The 19,013-nt window shown below is 38.8% G+C and overlaps 3 protein-coding genes across 3 annotated transcripts; all 3 read left to right on the top strand.

The window, feature by feature from the left end:
- Positions 1-1,558: 1,558 nt before the first annotated feature.
- On the top strand, positions 1,559-14,179 carry LOC139136980 (C-type Lectin CRL-like). Its single transcript, XM_070704860.1, has 10 exons — positions 1,559-1,622; positions 2,250-2,334; positions 3,605-3,822; positions 4,681-4,828; positions 5,541-5,615; positions 6,219-9,068; positions 10,730-10,947; positions 12,502-12,649; positions 13,593-13,667; positions 14,039-14,179. Exons 2-5 carry the CDS (start codon positions 2,277-2,279, stop codon positions 5,606-5,608), a joined length of 492 nt encoding a protein of 163 aa, XP_070560961.1. The 5' UTR covers positions 1,559-1,622; positions 2,250-2,276; the 3' UTR covers positions 5,609-5,615; positions 6,219-9,068; positions 10,730-10,947; positions 12,502-12,649; positions 13,593-13,667; positions 14,039-14,179.
- On the top strand, positions 9,865-13,660 carry LOC139136374 (C-type lectin BPL-like). The gene is made up of 4 exons (XM_070704098.1): positions 9,865-10,009; positions 10,730-10,947; positions 12,502-12,649; positions 13,593-13,660. The coding sequence occupies exons 1-4, from the start codon at positions 9,865-9,867 to the stop codon at positions 13,658-13,660; spliced, it is 579 nt and encodes a 192-aa protein (XP_070560199.1).
- A 1,862-nt stretch (positions 14,180-16,041) lies between the features above and the next one.
- Positions 16,042-17,931, top strand: LOC139136982 (C-type lectin BPL-like). The gene is made up of 5 exons (XM_070704861.1): positions 16,042-16,123; positions 16,411-16,634; positions 17,056-17,197; positions 17,463-17,534; positions 17,812-17,931. Exons 1-4 carry the CDS (start codon positions 16,066-16,068, stop codon positions 17,531-17,533), a joined length of 495 nt encoding a protein of 164 aa, XP_070560962.1. The 5' UTR covers positions 16,042-16,065; the 3' UTR covers position 17,534; positions 17,812-17,931.
- The last annotated feature ends 1,082 nt before the right edge of the window (positions 17,932-19,013 follow it).

Here is a 19,013-nt window from a genome sequence, read left to right on the forward strand (position 1 = left end):
GTTAACGAAAGAGTCGAACGCTATGGCAACATTGCGAATGAGAGTATCTCATAAAGTCAGCAAATTCATTGATGAAAAGTGTAGTTTAAATGATTCAATTGCCTCGTTTCTTGATATAAAATATGAACATCATGGTGTGTACGCAACGTTCCTGTACATCTATATTTAGCGTTGAAGATGGCGTTTTCATACCAAAGTCATTTGATAAGAAAAACAATGTTCCTTTCTTCGTTGTATGTACGCTAGCTATGTATCTCTGGGATCGTACCATTATTATTGTACCATTATATACTAGACGCCATTCCTTCAGGATAGTACGAAATATTATTTTCAAAGACAATGTCTTCATAAACGGATGGTTTGAAAAGATGATGATAAATACGAGATGAAGAGACAGTTTCGGAAATATCTTGCACGAAAATCATTAAGCTGGAATGCGTCGGGGCAGATATTCCGACTCTCGAAACTTTTACATACTTTTTCGGTCTACAACTTGAAGGAGTCTCTTTTGTAGCTCATGGAGCAATAAAGTTTTCACCAGCTTACTTTCCTGAAAATCAAATTTAACACAGAGGTGGCCGCTATTTTAAATTTTGAGTGTTGCTAACTATTGGATAATTTGTTTCTCTAGTACTAAATTTCACACTGTAACAATTGATTGTTATTCTTGCTTTCGAAAGGGAAATGTTTAAAGTTCCTTTAAAAAAAATTGAGCAAAAATTTGCGTCATACTCTTTAAATTTCGAGGTGTGTACTAACTTAGAGTAGTCTTCAAACAAGAGTATACAAATAAGCGCATGAAAATAACCTTTGCTTGATTTTAGATAGTGATGAGGTCAGGTCATTACTGTCAGGGTAATCAGGCAATCTGACTATTTTGATTTTAACATTCCTCAAAATAGTCATCCCTGTATCTAGGGGCTGTTGAACCTCTTAATAATCGATGTTTGCACACGTAAACATGGTAATAAAATATTCACTTTTTAGAATACATAAATATATGCACATATTTACATATTATACATACATATATATATATATATATATATATATATATATATATATGTGTGTGTGTATATATACACTTTGTGTGTATATTATATATATATATATATATATATATATATATATATTATATATATATATATATATATATATATATATATAACAGAATACGTTGACTAGTACAACCTTCAGGTCGTATTGTTCTAAAGCCTTCCTGACTTCCAATCCAAAATTATACGAAAGTATTAATGCTTAACATGTATCGTTTTGAAACTTAAAATGTCCATCAGCATCGGATACCACAAGAGAAAAAAAAGTAATAATGAATACAATGGTTGGACTACTTGGTGGTTTTACTTGGTATCAGTACGCATTGACCGAGCTCTAAACGCACAACGACGGGAAGCACGTAGTTAACGAGATGATAACGGCGATGGAAGGTATGATCTACACAATTTACATAAAGGTGTATTGACCTTGCAATTGATAAGACGAAAAGTGTGTGTCTCTCTCTCACTGTTGAAAATGAATTAAAGCTTAGATCAAGACAGCTGGTTCAAATAGTACAAGTACTCACGGTTTTCATCATTCAGGCTAAGGACAACAGATATTGCGAGGTAAGGATATCATTTCTTCATTTACAGTTAGTCGATTAGATATAAAGAGGGTCTCAAAACTCATTCTGAGCAGACCTTTATGCACTTTATGCATGTTGTGACCGAAAAATTGTAAAATTATCAAAAACTTCGATAATATTTTGTTACTTTATTCGATTTTATGCAACTACATACGATTACACCTACATCATGCCGCTTAACAAACGCAGCCAAACACTTTTTTATTTCCCCTTGTGTCAAAAAAACAAAATCATTTTCAGATTGACTCCATGAGTTAGTCATTCCAGGTCCGCTCAATCAGCTCAGAGGCAGATTACAGAGTTAAGAGGAAAATAACCCTTGCATTCAGATAATGTCCGAGTATTTCCGTAATGTTCAGTAGAACTCAGTGTTCCATCCGGGGTATTCGGTCGGGCTTTTATCAGTTCCACGAGTGGGATGTATTCAGTCATTAATAATGAAGTTAACAGCGAACTAATAAATTAGTTAATTATAATTGCACATCTCTAATACCTCGACTTCCACTGTGTTGTCGGTCCATACATGGCAACAAATGCACCAAGTCAGTATTTTACAGATTAAAAGTCACTTTTAATAACGATAACATCCTATTCATTTTTTTTTCAGACTTGCCATTGTTGCAGTGCTACAAAAATGTGGTTATCTTTGGTTTTCCTGCTGTCACTTGCCTACGTTCAAGGCCAACTGACACGTAAGCCAACCTTTGTTTGCTGTATGGAATTTCTCGACCTAGGTTTTCTTTGAACGCAAGCATATGAATCCCAGTATCGAGGTCAGTGACCGTGGGACCGATTAAATAACTGCTCTTCTATTATATCGTAATGTGACATTCCGAGGCACACGATAAGCCATGGACTGCAAAAGAAAGACACACAGACGTCATTTTTATGGTTCACTATGCAAAACGTTCCCGAAATTATCATGTTAGCAACGCCACTTTCTGTATTCTACAAAAAGTATTGTTATTTTTGAGTGTTTAGAATGTATACCATAGGAATGTTATTTGATACGTGTAGAATACTAAAACAGAAAGTACAAGACACTCTAATGGTCATTGAAACATCCCTGCTACCCTCTTTAAATTTGCTCCCTACGAGATCTTAGTAAGTCTGTGATTTGTTGAGCTTACCATTGTGTGGTTATCGTTTGACACGGATAGTCCTTGCCAGAGACGCTACTTCTCTGAAAACAGAGCAAGAATACATTTTTTCACGTTTTGAATTATGGTGACTGTCATATACTGTCCGATTAAACTGCAATATCGGCCTAAATGAAACTTGCAGCGAATCTGTTAATTTTGTAGTTGGTATTAGGTAAGGGCGAAAACAATGTGTGGCGATTCGTTACAGGCCAAGGTCAATTGTCACAAAATCGGTCAAATATTCAAAAAACAACTCTCACATCATCATGTCCTCGTTCTCGGCATAGATTCATCCATAACAATTTTTCCAGTTTACTCGTCTGACCGAATCACAAAACATTCTTGACTTCTCTGATATTACGCCAGGGGCAAATAAAACTCACAGCTTCCGATCACTGAAACATCTTCATTTCAGGTAACTATGTCATTTTGAAGGTCATTTCTTGGACGTTTGTGATGCACTCTTCCCTTTTCATCGTACGGTGATTGAGAACCCATTTTCGGATGCACTATCTACGTACGCGTGATTATTTGAGCAGAATGAATAATTGGTATTCATGGCGTATTAGGGAATTTCGAGTAACGCGTATGTAGTTTAATAAATTGCAACAGTCGGCCAAAGGAATAACGAATACCACCTATGGGAAAGTGCAGTCATAAAACAGTGACTGCCGAAAGAAAAAATACCATATACACCCTTTACTATTTTACCCGTATCTGATATTTCACCTTTGCTGTAGATGAGACAGACTTTCTTCCGAGTTGATTGTGCTTTATGGTGATTCCACAGTCGATCGTAATACACATATCGCCTTCTTAGAATGCCCGGGAGGCTGGGAGGAGTGGTCCCCCATCGGAGGACCCAGTGCCTGCTATCGCTGCTTCACCAACGAAGAGGAGTGGGAGAAGGCGAACAACATCTGCAAGCAATATAACGGCTTCCTGGCGTCGATCCACAGCCGGCAAGAAAATGACAAAATCCTCAGCGTCTGTCCGGAAAGCTACGATCTCTGGATTGGATACAACGACAAAGATTTGGTGAGAAATCAATCATTGTGCATATTATCTCAGGCAGTCGTTTTCTTTGTATTATGAGTGAGATGTAGAGCATTGCCGACCCTGCATGGATTTGATTCCCCGGGTGCACCCATCCCAATTTCGATGCAGGTGTACTCTGGTGTAAAGTTTGAACAACAAAGTAGAAACTCTACAATTTTCTGTTGAATGAGGGAGTCAAAAATCTATATTTTTGCCCAAATACTGCGGCCAAAATTCAATATTTTCAACAAAATATATACTAGGTCAAACTGCGCAGAAGGCAAACACAGGGGTCAAAGGTGAACATAATTTCAACAGTCTCCCGGACAAAAGTTTAAATGAGGCGAAGGGGTCAAAATCGCGTACATACACTTCCTATACCCAAAGGGAATGATTTAAAATTTCACAGAGGAAAGTTTGAGCAATCGTTACTAACACAATAAAATGTATCACCCAACATGATAAGCGTCTTACATACAGTGTAAGGTGGTGCCATTCCGCATTTTATAAGACGGTCCTAATTAACTTAGTTTCTTAGTTTCTAATAGACAGTCACGTACTGAATCGGGAAAACAATCCTTGAATGATTAAAGGATCAGCAATTTTTAGCTAAATGACCGATTGTGAGATATTTTTCACCAATTTAGGATTGCCTTTTTAGGATGCTTTTTCAATATGCAATAGAGTGCTGGAAATGTGGTTCGATAGACAAGTCACCAATTTCTGGTTAACGAGAGACAAAAATGGACGGAAAATCAATGTACAGTCTTTGCCGTTTCCGTTATTTAGTATGTTAACAATTGTGAATGTTAAATCAAGACCAATACATGATAATGATGACGACATTGTTGCGTCTAGGCCGGTAACTGGGTCTGGGCAGATCGAAGTGAAGTAAGCTACACAAACTGGGATTCTGGTGAACCCGATGGTAATTCAAGGGGTATTGGTATCGGTGATGGCATGATCAATTGTGCAGCCCAAAGAAACGAAGGCATTCTTCCAGGAGGTGAGTCACTATAGGACTTGTGTATGTATGTTAGAAATTGCAGTGAAGACGGACACAGGAAAGCAAAGCTTTAAACTCGGGCGACAGTGATCGATGATCACGACGACAATGACGGCGAGGATAGTGATGATGATGATGATGATGATGATTATGATGATGATGATGGTGGTGGTTATGGTGGTTATGGTGGCTGTAGTGGTGGTGGTGGTGGTGGTGGCGGTGGTGGCAGGTGATAATGATGACGACTAAAACGACGACGACGACGACGAAGACGACGACGACGATGATGATGATGATGATGGTGGTGATGGTGGTGGTGGTGGTGGTGGTGGTGGTGGTGGTGGTGGTGGTGGTGGTGGTGGTGATAATGATGACGACTAAAACGACGACGACAACAACGACGACGACGACGACGACGACGACGACGACGACGACGATGATGATGATGATGATGATGATGATGATGATGATGATGATGATGGTGGTGGTGGTGGTGGTGGCGGTGGTGGTGGTGGTGATGATGACAACAATAACAACAACAAAAGCGATGGTGTCGGGACATCATCTTCTCATTATTTGATTCCTGAAAATGGAAGCAACGCCATTTTGGAGCGACACCAAGTCCGTGATGAATGACGTAATGTGTCATGAATATCGATGGCGACATCAGAAACGCCAGAAAGTTGTAAATTTCTCCCGTTTGCCATGACAGGTAAAGGTTGGGAAGACGAGGAATGTACAAGTAAGAAGAGATTCACGTGCAAGGTCATGCTTAACTAATTCTCAGGTACAGAGGCTTGTTATCATCGGTTCCAAAACTCTTTTTTGACGAATTACTCCAAGAATCTCATAAAAATGGATGACTATATTTTCATCTATTACTTTCGACGTGTATTTCTGATACTCTAACACACCTGTCATGTTTCCGTTCGTTCAGAGAAGCTAATTATTACTAACTGTACCTGTACAATATATAACTTGCGACCACTCTCACGTGGGAAATGTTTGGTATAGTAATCTAGGGGTCTTACACTAGTTCCAAAATTAAGACACCTCAACTGTCAGTTGAATATATATCTGTGACAATTTTATTCTCGATAGTGACATCCACTACGAGTATTCTTGACACTGAAATTGACTCGGTACGAATACACTTGAACGTGACACTGTTAACAACAGATACATGCTTCGAAAACAACAACCAAAGGATGATTTTCGTAAAGTTTGCAAATAGACACACAGCACGTTACCTGAGAATTTTGAAATTTAAGTCAGCCTAGCGCAATGGTAATTTCCCCTGTCTATTGTAAAGGCTCGAATTAAAAACACTCGAATTTGTATTCTGAATCATTTTCATTCACTTGAAGTTGTATTTTCTCTTTTTTTCTAGGTTTAGAATCGACTGGGTCTGGTTCACTGAAACCGTGGTTGATTTCCATCATTTCCAAATTGAACTACGATGTGCACGTGTATGGTGTATTTACACAATTTGTAAAATACAAAGGTCTCATTACCGCCACAAACGTGTCGATTTTGATCGCTGCAACTCAGAAACGTCACATGAAGGGAAATATAACGGGGTCGAATATTTCCACAGTTCACTGGTATTGTAATCAGAATGGGTGGATTAATAGCGATTGATTTTTTTGAATTTACATGGATTAAAATTTTTGAAATATTAGGACTATATCCTGTTAAAATTATAATGTGGATTCTATTTTAAATCAGTCACTTATTGTTGCAATACGGAAGCGATGCCAGTTTTGAGGGGGACCTGGTTAGTATAATTCACATATTCGAGCCCGCTGTCGCAGATACAATGTGTCGTCCCCTATCGTGTACACTTTGAGACGCAAAGAACACAGGGAAGGGACTCAGAATGTCTGGCGTGTTCCGTGAACACCTGTCACTGCAAGACAGACAACATCTCATTTCTTAAAGCGGTCACTACGACAAAAAGCAACGCCGGCTGACCTGAAGGTATCACCTTCATCTGACGTATCTGGTGCAGATGGTTTTCGTTGGGCTGATACTGCTACCTGTGCGTGGGTACATCTAGATAAGAGACGGCGTTCTGTTTAAAGGACATGGTACAATCTGAGATAAAGAGAATGCAAAAAACTAAAACGGTTAGATATCTAACGATTATGGCACAGTTCTATGTGTCACGTGGTAAGCATGCGCAGAATACCGCAACTGTGGCTTCTTTGACAACTCCAGCAACGATGCATCATTATCTCTAAACTTCACTGTTATATTCGTCATTTATGGTGGAGTGCTCCCTTGACCTCAAAGACATTTACAAATTTTCAATGATCTACAGCTCTATTGACTCACCTGAAATTTGTCCGTTGAAATTAAAGTTTCACAAATGAATCTGAGAAAACTGAAGATTCAGTTTTCCCGTTGCAATAACGACGGTCATTCGGAAATTCAAATATCGTTAATTTTGAGGTAATGTGTTTCTCTTTTCGACGCAAAATATTTTCAAGGCAGTCGCTGATTTTTTGTCTGTTTTTGTGTCTTATAGCTAATTTACATTGGTTTGCAGCCTGCATTGGTAAAATGCCAACAAATTTCCTTTTCAAGACTTGTAACAACTTACATGAGGTCATCTAATCGGCCTTGCTTTATGCGAACATGAGCAATTCTTCACTATACCAACCATATCTCCATATCTATATTGTTGCTGCAGTGTTAAAACGTGTGAGAATACGATTCGATATACCCAACACTGCTAAACAAAGTTATCTAAATCAGGCAATGTAACTGATGACCCAACAAAAACAAACAAACAATCTTTTGGCGACTCGGAGATAAAATACATATTTTTTGTTCGATAAAATCTAGTATTTGCAATTACCTGAGCTGAAATATTTGCAAAGTACGACAACAGCGTTGTACTGACATATTTCTGCAGACTGTTCTCTAAAGGTAGGGAATGTAATCTTTTTATATGTATGTATAATGTTTTAGTTTTCTCATTTGTTTACCCTCAGTAAAAAACGGATATAGACAAGTATTTGGCGCAAACAAATGACCTACAGTGTTCGTTTAAGGGTTAGCACTAGCATTCCGTGATGTTGTTTCACGATACCAGCTGCGTGTAATTTATGACGGCAGAGAGAGAGAGAGAGAGAGAGAGAGAGAGAGAGGGGGGGGCAGACAGACAGACAGACGGACAGACGGACAGACAAAGAGTTGCTATTGATCCCATGCATGTTTTCAACTGGCGAAAGGTCATAGAAATGGCGGATAATTTAAATCAGGAAGCAATTTTTGCAACTTCTCTACAACACCAGTCGACAATGTTCCTCAAAAACACTGAATAATTTCCAATAATCAACAAACACCTATACAGATGCTAAACGAAGTGTGCAGGCCTAAGTTCTTGTGTGATGAATATTTGATTAATTTTAATGAATTAACTTTATCAGGTTTTTATTTCACTACTGCAGTATCTGACTTTCACTATCGAAGACATTCGTTTGATTAATATCTATGGCGCTTTCAGCAAATGAAGGTGTATGTGTTTTCAATGAGTGAGGTTATGTGGTACCTACATAAGATGTTTTTCTATCTGTTTTTCTAGCTGTTTGTAGGCGACCGTCTCAATTTCTTCAATATTTGTTTTGACTGCTTACATTTCAAACTGTGACTTCGCATGCAATTTGTCGAACAAAATCTTCCCACCGTCAAAATACTACAACAATTCATTCATTCGACAAGCAGAACAAAGAGACGTGATTTCTAGATTGTATTTTGTCATAAAGATAATTATTACGATAATTGGGACGCAATAAATCGGTTGATTTGAATAGCTGCTGATACAGAAATATTCGTCAAAATATTCTCACCAAGATGGCTATGCCAAGGCAAGTTACCAAAAGGTAACTAATACAAGACCAATTTGAATGAAGATTTAATATTTTAGGTATTTCTTATCATGGAAGTCAGGCCATAACTTGAACAATCCCTCAACGGCTAAATATAGTTTGTTACAAGACTTCGTAAGCGTATCTGAATCTGTCGACACTGGTTCATCTGTAGTTGGAATTCGTGTCTGTTGGACTGACTGTCAGTCTTATAAAAAATAACGGAGACATGCGTACCCGTAGATTATTTAAAATTTTTCTTTCTCATGTAGATTTGTCGCGCTAAAAACCACACGGAATTCTCATAATGTGGCTATCACTGGCTGTTCTTTTGTCGGTGACTTTAGTTCAAGGTCAACTTACAGGTAATATTGTTACTTCTCTGCATTTTCATAGCTTTCCAGTTGCTCCATACTCTGTGTGATACATGTACCACTCACTTGAATTTGCCGAAAGAAGGTAGGTTACACATGTGTAGCCAATGAGGGCGCCCTCTTCACTCTTACATCTCTACACGTTTAGGGCAAGGTTAACGTGAAGAGAAAGTCACGTCACCCCCCCCCCCCCCCCCCCCGCCCACCACCAACCAGAACCCTCCACCTCCCCGACGATTTCACTCATCAGTCCTGGTTATTTTAATTACTGAATGTCCTTTGCCGCCAAACCTACATCGCCTTATCTTATCTAGGGGCCACGGTACAATCGAGGCAGAACGTGCTGGGAGATAGATATTCGGACAATGTTTTCTCCATACTTCAATATCTGTACAGTAACTGCTTTGACGAATTATTTTGAAGCCCATTGAGCAAATGAAGTGTTCGTCTCGTCTTTTTCCTTCTCCTTTGCAATTCGAAACTTTAATGTTACTGATAAAGATTATGCCAACCATTCTTAATTTCAAAAATTGGTAAATTTAGATAATCATATGTTACTTTAAATCCCAAGATTTGCATGGTGGCAACTTATTTGTACTCTAAATAAAAAAAGAGAGTAGTGTACAGTCTTCTTGGAAGGCAAGGAAATCACAGCGTCATCTCTTTAAATTGTCCCTTACTGTATAATTTTACAACACAAAAAGTTAGTCATAAAATTCCTATGGAAAAATATAGTTACGCACTCTTGGAAAGGTGGGTCCACGTTTTTGTAAATGCAAAATCTTACATGAATGCAGATCAGCTAATCCGGGACTGGGAGATATTTGTGTATCTTCAAACACCGGGCAAAGTACCCTCAACAGATTGGTTCCCAAGAAGGTCCATTAGAATTCTGGTCCCATCTACTTACGATTATTTTAGCCGCATCAGTAGTTGGTTTTCATAGCTTAGACGCTTGAAATAAAATTCTCTGTTTGCTGTCCGCGTGCTGACAGGTTTTCAGAGAAAATTAAGAAACCAAACACAATGTTGACATTATTAAAAATATTATTTTTCTAAAAGAAACCAAATTAAAATTGAGCATATGTTAAAGGGGGAAAGATGGCCATTTTTCATGAATATGACCATTTATTCATTTTCGCGATGGTTTCATTGACCGTGTCTAAAACCGGAGTCGAATATATGCATGGTCACCTATTCATTCAGTATCTATTCAGTATCAACATATCAAACAATATAAGTAGTATCTGGTATCAAACAAAATTCATGAAAAATGGCCGACTTTGTCCCTTTCATACACTTGTGTTTTTTGTCTTTGTTTGTTGTTTTCCCTGGCTGGCTAGAAGTTTTTTTCAAAACTCCAAGGACGGCAAACAAAATTTTTTCTTTAAGTGGCCTTATTAGGCATTTCGAGTAACGCGTATGTAACAGTCGGCCAAAGGAATAACGGATGCCACCTATGAAAAAGCGCAGTCTCAAAACAGTACCTGCCGAAAGAAAACATAATATCTACACCCTTGACTGTTTTGCCCGTATCTGATATTTTACCTTTGCTGTGGTTGAGACAGACTTTGCCCCTAGTTAATTGTGCTTTATCGTGATTTCACAGTCGATCGTAATACACATATCAAATTTTCCACCCGCCTTCTTAGAATGCCCGGGAGGCTGGGAGGAGTGGTCCCCCATCGGAGGACCCAGTGCCTGCTATCGCTGCTTCACCAACGAAGAGGAGTGGGAGAAGGCGAACAACATCTGCAAGCAATATAACGGCTTCCTAGCGTCGATCCACAGCCGGGTGGAAAATGACAAAATCATCGACATCTGTCCCGATTCTTACGACCTGTGGATTGGATACAATGATAAAGATGTAGTAAGAAAGAATGTGGAAATCTATGAACTGTCTTTTGACATTTAAAGGGATACAGTTGTCGGAACTGCACTCAAAGGTCGTATGGGACCCATACGACCAATGTAAACACTGTATCCAAGGTACGATGGTGACTGATGAAAGTTAAAAGATGTCTGTCATAACCTACATCGTATAATTTAAATGTTGCAGCTAGAATGATGAGGTGCATCTAGATATCGTGCACGAAATACATTTTTTGTAAACAAGAAACCCGCACAGGCGCAGTTCCGACGACGGTTTCCCTTTAAAGAACCGCTCTCAAAGGCGGAACTACACACTGCGTTTAGTGTACATGTAACTCCGGGACTCGGAGACAGATATTCGAGCTCTCGAAAGTGTACATTTTTTTTCTTGTGTACTATTAGTTGTGGGCCTCCTTGAAAGCTCTTGAAGCAAGAAAAATTTTCACCGTTTTAGTTTCCGAAAATGGAAAATTTTAATTTTTCTTAATAGAGTCATTAAACACGGGGAAGGCGGCCATTTTCAAATTTAAATATCGGTAAATTTTGGGTTACTTGTTCAGTAACAAACTCTGGACGGTGACCCCTGATAATAAAATTTACTGTTTTTCGAAATATTAAACCGGTAAAATGTTTTCTTACTCGGAAAGCCTTAAAATGAGCCCCCACAAGTGGTAGATCAGAAAAGAATTGCAAAAATTTGAGTCCGAATATCTGTCCTCGAGACTTCAATCGAACAGCAAACAAATTTACAATAAATGTGGCGGTACTCGTACTTGTTACAATATCACTCTAGCATTCGAAGCGCAAAAGCAATCACTGATATTTTCATCATACTGGCGGGATTATTTTTCCAAATTTACTGGCAGTTATCAAAACCCTGGTGCAATTTTTACCATAATATATTCTGTGAATTCTACTAATGAAGGGAAACAGCCGTTCACCACTTTACAACAGCATTCAGTTGTGGCAGCATTGCTATAAAATTTTACAGTTATCGCGTCACATCTAATTTCCCGCCATTTTCAAAAACGGTCATGTTTCACAGAAACAGATAATTGCAAAACCCAAGAGTACGACATACACAGCCATGAATTCCAATCGATGACGTCATGTTGTTTACACTTGTATATGCTTCATATTAGCTTTTTGGGGATATTTACGTAGAAGCGGCCATATTTGAGCGTGACACATATTTTATCAGTTTTTTATTGTCCTATATTTTATCCTTCAAAACTAATTACATGTACAGTTCCCTACATTGCTGATAATACGTGTATACATATCCATTAGTAAGTACGTGTATATGAACTATGTTAGTTTGAAATTTAAGTCATGACCGAAAATAATGTAAACAAGCTGTTGTAATGGGCCCTTAAACGACATTGAAATCAAACCCTTTTGCCGTCAAGGCTAGAAAAACTATGGAGCAATGTACAGGGCGTTACTCACATAAACAGTGGAGTATTTGATCTTATTTTAAGATCTATTGTGTTTTCGAATTTTGAATTTTCGGTCTCTCTCAGAGCCAACGATGATAATTTCTTTATTTTAGGAAGGAAACTGGGTGTGGTCAGACGGCAGTGGTGTAAGCTACGAAAACTGGGACTCGGGCGAGCCCGATGGTAAATCCAGAGGAATTGGCATCGGAGACAACATGATACGCTGCGCTGCGCAGAGAAATGAGGGTCTTCTTCCTCCAGGTAAGAGACAGAGATTGTGTAGAGATCTTGCTGCAGGTCTGTTAGAAAATTATTAGCCAGACTGTGTCGTGTTTGCAACACAATGCTGGATTCTACTCAACGATTCATGTAGTGGGAAATGTATTATTAGTGACTTCTCTTGGACCAAAGTGTATCCCTGTTCAATAATTTGATAGTTGGTCGATGAAATGAAAGCTTTGAAAAAGAGGTCCACTGATTTTAATATTTGCTAATATTTAAAATATGCAAACATTTCAAGTTCAGAATTTTGAAAGTTTGACAATTTGAGTCAAGATTTTTGCCTGACACGCATACTTCTTGCCAAATTCCCGTCGACTGTTTCGTGTAGAATATGAAAAAGCAAAGGGACAGAATTCTTTTCCACAATTTGTACTCTGCAGAATTTTAGACTATTTTGACAATACTCTCCCAATATCTGAAAGCTAGACTCCTAAACTCCGAGCAACCGCGACGTTCGAGTCGGAGACGGGATTTTGTTGCGTTAGAGGACCACCTTTGTTGTAGATTCCCGCCAAAATTTGTCCCGACAATTCCATTTATATCCACACGTTAGCCCTGGGAGTAGAAAGGTTAAGTACACGTCTTAAACACTCATCCTCGTCCACGCCTTTAGATGAAAAATGGGGGGAAAGCTCTCTGGTCTAAACTGAATAGACCGGTTGGTTAGATATTCCTGACATTTTAGTCGTTCCCAATGCTATGCAAAGATTATCGGCTGACGCAAAGCATCTTGGACTTATGAATGAAGCCGTGAGTAAAGCACGAGTAGGGCAGATGAGACTCTACCATGGATTATGTGACACCACTTTTGCACACCTCGTCCACTTCCATTCGACCTTTTATCACCGTGAACTGCAGATTTTTGGATATGTGACATCAGATTCACTGAATTAATTGTAAATCGCTACCTTGAATTTACCAGGCAGAGGCTGGGAGGACGAAGAATGCACTAGCAAGAAGAAGTTCACCTGCAAAGTCATGTTGAATTAAAATTAAGGTATTCCTGCATATAACATAATGTTTATATTTTCAATAAATTAATATTTTTGTGAAAGCAGCAAACGTGGACTTGAAATGATGGGGTACGAATTTCCCTGAATCTTATCATCATTTGCATAATCTCACATTACAATAATATAAAATAATACCACTACTTTGATTTCCAGGGTCCTCCTTTGGTTTCACGACACGCGATAGAAGCTTCAGTTGCATGGAACCAAATTATTGTGTTTAAATTGGAAAGGGGAAGTGTTATGATTAGCAACGTGTTTGGATTTCGTGAACACTCTGTAACCATGTTCTCTACACGGACCAATTTTCTCAAACAAGACTGACTAACTATGCTTCACTGAACTCGATTTTTTGCAGAGACCGCCGCATTGACGTCTCTCCAATGTCATCAGTGATTGCAAGTTTTTTTGCCCTATGATTCATGCTATACAAGTCATAGTTGATTGACTGATTCGAGATACTACTTCGTGATATCAAATAAAAACAAGCGAAAAGGAATTCTACTGATTTTTTGCTTTGATTATTTACGTAATGATTGATCATGATGAGTGTTCTCCCTGATCTGTGGTCCTGCTGACTGGATTGGATGTATATGTCAAATGAACTAATGAATGAATGATTAATAGATAGATAAATCGACTGGTGAAATGAGGAATGGGTGAATAAGTCAATTAACGAATGGGTTAATAATGAATGAATGAATGAATGAATGAATGATAATGAATGAATGAATGAATGCATTGACGGATTAATTGACGGGATCCGGTATACTATATTTAATTCTTCACACGTCAAGCATGACCGATGGATTTTGACCGACTTAATACAAGAATATTTTATCGTCAGAGGTTCATTAGCATGCCGTATGCAGACCTATTAACACCTGGATTTAGGATCATCTCCAACCAACTGTCTTACACCCTGATGTAATCTCTCAACAACAAACAGCTTGCATTGTAATGTCTATTTATTTTACCAAGACCAATAATATTTTTACCGGTGTTTCTCATAGTCTGCTCCTCGCTGTACGGACCTTGGACACGGGAGACTAAAGAGGTGGATTTGTTGTAATTTACTGAAAGGTCAAGTTACATTGACTTAAAACGTATGTGACACTGTCTTTCAAACCATGGTCATGGATTCTGCCATGAGGACAAAACTGTTTTCAACGCTGGCTGCATTTTCACGGTGACCACTCTAATATGGAGAGGGCGGGATTGATTTTGTTCACAAAATTACTGATGTGCCCGTGTTTGCAATGTAAGTCGTTCCATAGCGCCCATTAGACTGTGAGTTATAAAACGCGTATTCAATTCCGTATACCATACACTATTTCTTCGTTCTATCGGCTTTCAGGGCCTTATCACGACTTCGTCGGTTGTTAGCTTACATTTAAGTCCGATGAAACTCGCAGAGAAACATATATTCAATCAAATTCGTGTTGAGTTGGAATAACCAAAATTAGGACAAGTTGCCAGATCTCGAAAATTTTGAAAAAAAAACTCAGATCTACGACAGTAGCTTTCAACAATGAAGGCGAATTTAAAATCATGCATCGCCAACAAACATTGAATTTCGCTGACTCACGTTCATCGTTTCAACCAAAGGGGGCGTTCCAGCGTAACCGGAGTTGGTGAAACGGCAGCCACAGAAGAAAACATTGACAAACTAGTCATATTGATATCTACTAAATTATGGCATGGGGCAAGCAATCAATACGTTACATCATAAACTAAAAGTAAACGAAAATGTAATAATTCACTCTTTTACCGATAATAGTCGAGCGATAATACACAAACTGCTATAGTACATAAAACAATCACTTTTCTCACGACCCGCAGTTCATTTGATCCAACGCCACACTTGCAAAGGTAAGTCTATTTCAACTGTTACGCATTTCGAATTCTGTCCACAGCTTATCTATCATTTGAAATCACCTAACAATGGTGTAACTCAATAGTTACGTGGGATTCTGTCTTAAATTGGCGAGGCCGTTCTAGGTTCGTTTTTTAAATACGAATATCCAGCATAATACGATAAGTAGTCACTGTTCGTGGTTCAGCTTAACATCGATAGAATATCCATCCAGCCCCTTTCATTTGGAATAGGTTTATAATATAGTTAGATGTAATTTGTCAAACGTTCTACAGGGCGTACTCACATCGACTTTGCAAACAGCTGCTGAATGGTAAATTTATTTATTTATTTATTTATTTATCATTTATTTATTATTTATTTATTATTTATTTATTTATTTATTTATTTATAATTTATTTATTACTTGTTTGTTCGTGTTGTTTATTTATTCTATATGTACTAAAATCCCCCTCTTAAGTTTCAATATCTTTCGTCTCGAATAGTTGCGTTGGATCTGTAATGTGATAATGTGGTTATCACTGGCGTTCCTACTGACCTTAACCAACGTTCAAGGTCAATTAACAGGTAATGGCTTTTTACTATCATTGTTGTTATCGTAATTATTATATTTACAGTTATTATTGTTGTTGTTACTGTTGTTTTTGTCGTTGTGTTTTGATGTTGTTGATATTTTTTGTTTTTTGTTGACGTTGCTGTTGTTGTTGGTGGTGGTGGTGGTGTCGGTGGTAGTGACGACAATAATGATGATGATTCTCTGATGTCGTTATTTTCGTCGTTGTCTGATTTGTCGACTCAATGGTCACAATTTTACTCTATCCTCCACGCCTCCACTACTCACGGTGACGACACAGAATGTCCAGCCAGCGGAGGATGGTTTGAATGGTCCCCGATTGGAGGTGACCCGGCCTGTTACCGTTGCTTTACCAACGAAGAGGAGTGGGAAAAGGCCAACAACATCTGCAGGACCTACGGAGGGTTCCTCGCCTCAGTTCACAGCCGGCAGGAAAACGATCAAATTCTTGACGTCTGTCCAGGAGTCTATGATCTCTGGATCGGCTTGAACGACAGGGATTGGGTAAGAATCGTTGATGGAAGAAATAATTTCGCTAATGTCAAAGTTAAATTCCGTCGCCTACGTTGATTTTCATCTAAGTGGGACGAATGTTCAGTGATATAATATTTTGTAACAAATGAGCAATACGACTTCGCGCACGATAATCAAAATTCAAAACCTGAAACGCAGTGAGTTTTGGTCTAGCCTGCGCGTGTTTTGATTCACCCGAGGCCCTTCATGCTGTACATACGAGGTGTATCAGCGCTCATTTATGCAAATTATGTTAATGTGCAGCGTTTTGGTAGTATAATGATATGCTAATGAGTCCTTATCAATGTGGAAAATTCACGTGCCTCAAATCTTGCACTGTATGAAGAAAGTGATCAACCGAGGTGATCAACCACCTTCCTGAAGTCAGAACTTGTCTTTTCGTTCTCTTGAGGAAGGAGATTGGGTGTGGTCGGACCGCACAGATGTGGTATATCTGAACTGGGATCCTGGCGAGCCCGACGGCAAATCCAGGGGACTGTTCAACAGCGATGTTCATTGTACTGTCCAACGCAATGAAGGTATTCTGCCTGGAGGTTGGTTCACTTTTAATGTTTGTTATTAAGATGGCGAAGAGATGGTGGTGGTGGTGGTGGTGGTGGTGATTATGATGATGATGTTGACCATGATGATGATGATGATGATGATCATGATGGTGGTGGTGGTGGTGGTATTATTGCGATGGCAGTATCGACCACCTCGGCAAGTCCACGTAAATTGTGATCGTAAAGAAAAGATCCAATTTTCAGACACTATAGAAAGTCTTCGAATGTGTTATTCTGTCTCCATCTCTGTTCACAGGTGCAGGCTGGGAGGATGAAGACTGTGGCGATAAAAAGAAATTCGTCTGCAAGGTGATGCTGGATAAGTAAGGTATTGTACCTTGTAGATTTTCTCAGATTTGTACAGCCAACCTTTATTTTAAAAAATTGTGACAAGCAAACAGTCTCTACAAGAAAAGCTAAGGGGATAATGTATACTAGCATAATAACTATCTATATGTCATGCATAGTAAAGTATTCGTATAAATTCAAATATACGGCGGTCCTACGTCAAAGAAGTTGTCTTTTTAACAAAGTAAAGTTTTCGAGCACAGATAAAAATATCGCTTTCAAAACAACTAATTTTGTTATTTTTCATTTCTCCCCAGGTGATGTAGCGGTGGTGCTCTTTTTGACAAAAAAGTGATGGTACCGGAATCGTGCTATATAGTCAGGCTATCAAGTTGACGTGCTATTTTGCAGCTTTGAAATAAATCTTGGCAAATAAACCCTTCTACCTGTCTCTTTTGTCTGTGCGTTTATCTCTGCATTCTGCTTTCGGATAAGGAAGACAACTACACCGACGTCGAACTCTCTCTCTCTCTCTCTCTCTCTCTCTCTCTCTCTCTCTCTCTCTCTCTCTCTCTTCTCTCTCTCCTCTCTCTCTCTCTCTCTCTCTCTCTCTCTCTCTCTCTCTCTCTCTGAAACTCTCTCTGAAACTATCCTTGACTATTCTACGTTGCACTGTGACAATTGACAATAATTTAAGATTGAAGTTAGAGTCATCATTCTTAAGAATCTAGCCAAGACCGTCTTGAACTGGTACAACCGATTAAGCTTGCACAACTTTCGACTCTTAGTTATTTTTGTCTAGAAATTACAACTGAGGGCCAAACGTCGCCGAAGAACTTAAATTTACCAATGGAGTACGGTAGCTTTACAAGTTGGCCCTGATATCTACCAGCACAACGGCTGCTTTTGGCATTTGCGTCTACCAGCCTGGGTTTAGATATTCTTTTCACTAATCACATCAATGCCCTTGGTTCAATTTCAAGTTGAAGACATTTGAGACAGTCTCATCCGTTAGAGTAGAAAAAATGGTGAAATCTACACCAATGTAAAATATCTCAAAAGGCGATTCGGAGGCGCCAAATTTTCACAATTTTCCGTGTTTACCATGACCTTCTTCCAAAGTAAGCACCTCGATGTTTACTGAAAATAGCTCCTCGACGTGCACCTCAACGTCGCTGAAATTTCTTACTGATGACTGAGTGAAACGACCTTGCGAATGTGTCTTTGTAGCTACTAGAGAATGTTGGTTAATTCCCACATCATGTTCTAACCGTAAGATTTCTACAACGTATGTGTGTACCATAACCTATGTCACAGCTAAATAACGCCGTCTAGTCGAGTTGACGACACGTTGACAATTAATAGGTCTGTGTAGATAACAAAATAGCGAGAAACCACAGTATGTTGGTACATAAACGAACTGCACCTGTCACATACCCATAGTTTCCATATATTTCGATCCAACGTCAACTTATCGTAAGGTAAGGTCCTTCCTTTGTTGACAATATTTTAACGATAT

The sequence above is a fragment of the Ptychodera flava genome, chromosome 7 (assembly GCF_041260155.1).
Source record: "Ptychodera flava strain L36383 chromosome 7, AS_Pfla_20210202, whole genome shotgun sequence".
NCBI classification, from domain to species: Eukaryota; Metazoa; Hemichordata; class Enteropneusta; family Ptychoderidae; genus Ptychodera; species Ptychodera flava.

Excerpts from the sequence above, each read along its gene's own strand:
- LOC139136980 (XM_070704860.1), top strand. The coding sequence starts at position 2,277 with ATGTGGTTATCTTTGGTTTTCCTGCTGTCACTTGCCTACGTTCAAGGC. Across the intron at positions 2,335-3,604 it reads CGTTCAAGGCCAACTGACAC|AATGCCCGGGAGGCTGGGAG; the intron begins GTAAGCCAACCT and ends TCGCCTTCTTAG. Across the intron at positions 3,823-4,680 it reads GATACAACGACAAAGATTTG|GCCGGTAACTGGGTCTGGGC; the intron begins GTGAGAAATCAA and ends TGTTGCGTCTAG.
- LOC139136374 (XM_070704098.1), top strand. The coding sequence starts at position 9,865 with ATGAATGCAGATCAGCTAATCCGGGACTGGGAGATATTTGTGTATCTT. Across the intron at positions 10,010-10,729 it reads TTATTTTAGCCGCATCAGTA|AATGCCCGGGAGGCTGGGAG; the intron begins GTTGGTTTTCAT and ends CCGCCTTCTTAG. Across the intron at positions 10,948-12,501 it reads GATACAATGATAAAGATGTA|GAAGGAAACTGGGTGTGGTC; the intron begins GTAAGAAAGAAT and ends TCTTTATTTTAG.
- LOC139136982 (XM_070704861.1), top strand. The coding sequence starts at position 16,066 with ATGTGGTTATCACTGGCGTTCCTACTGACCTTAACCAACGTTCAAGGT. Across the intron at positions 16,124-16,410 it reads CGTTCAAGGTCAATTAACAG|AATGTCCAGCCAGCGGAGGA; the intron begins GTAATGGCTTTT and ends GTGACGACACAG. Across the intron at positions 16,635-17,055 it reads GCTTGAACGACAGGGATTGG|GAAGGAGATTGGGTGTGGTC; the intron begins GTAAGAATCGTT and ends CGTTCTCTTGAG.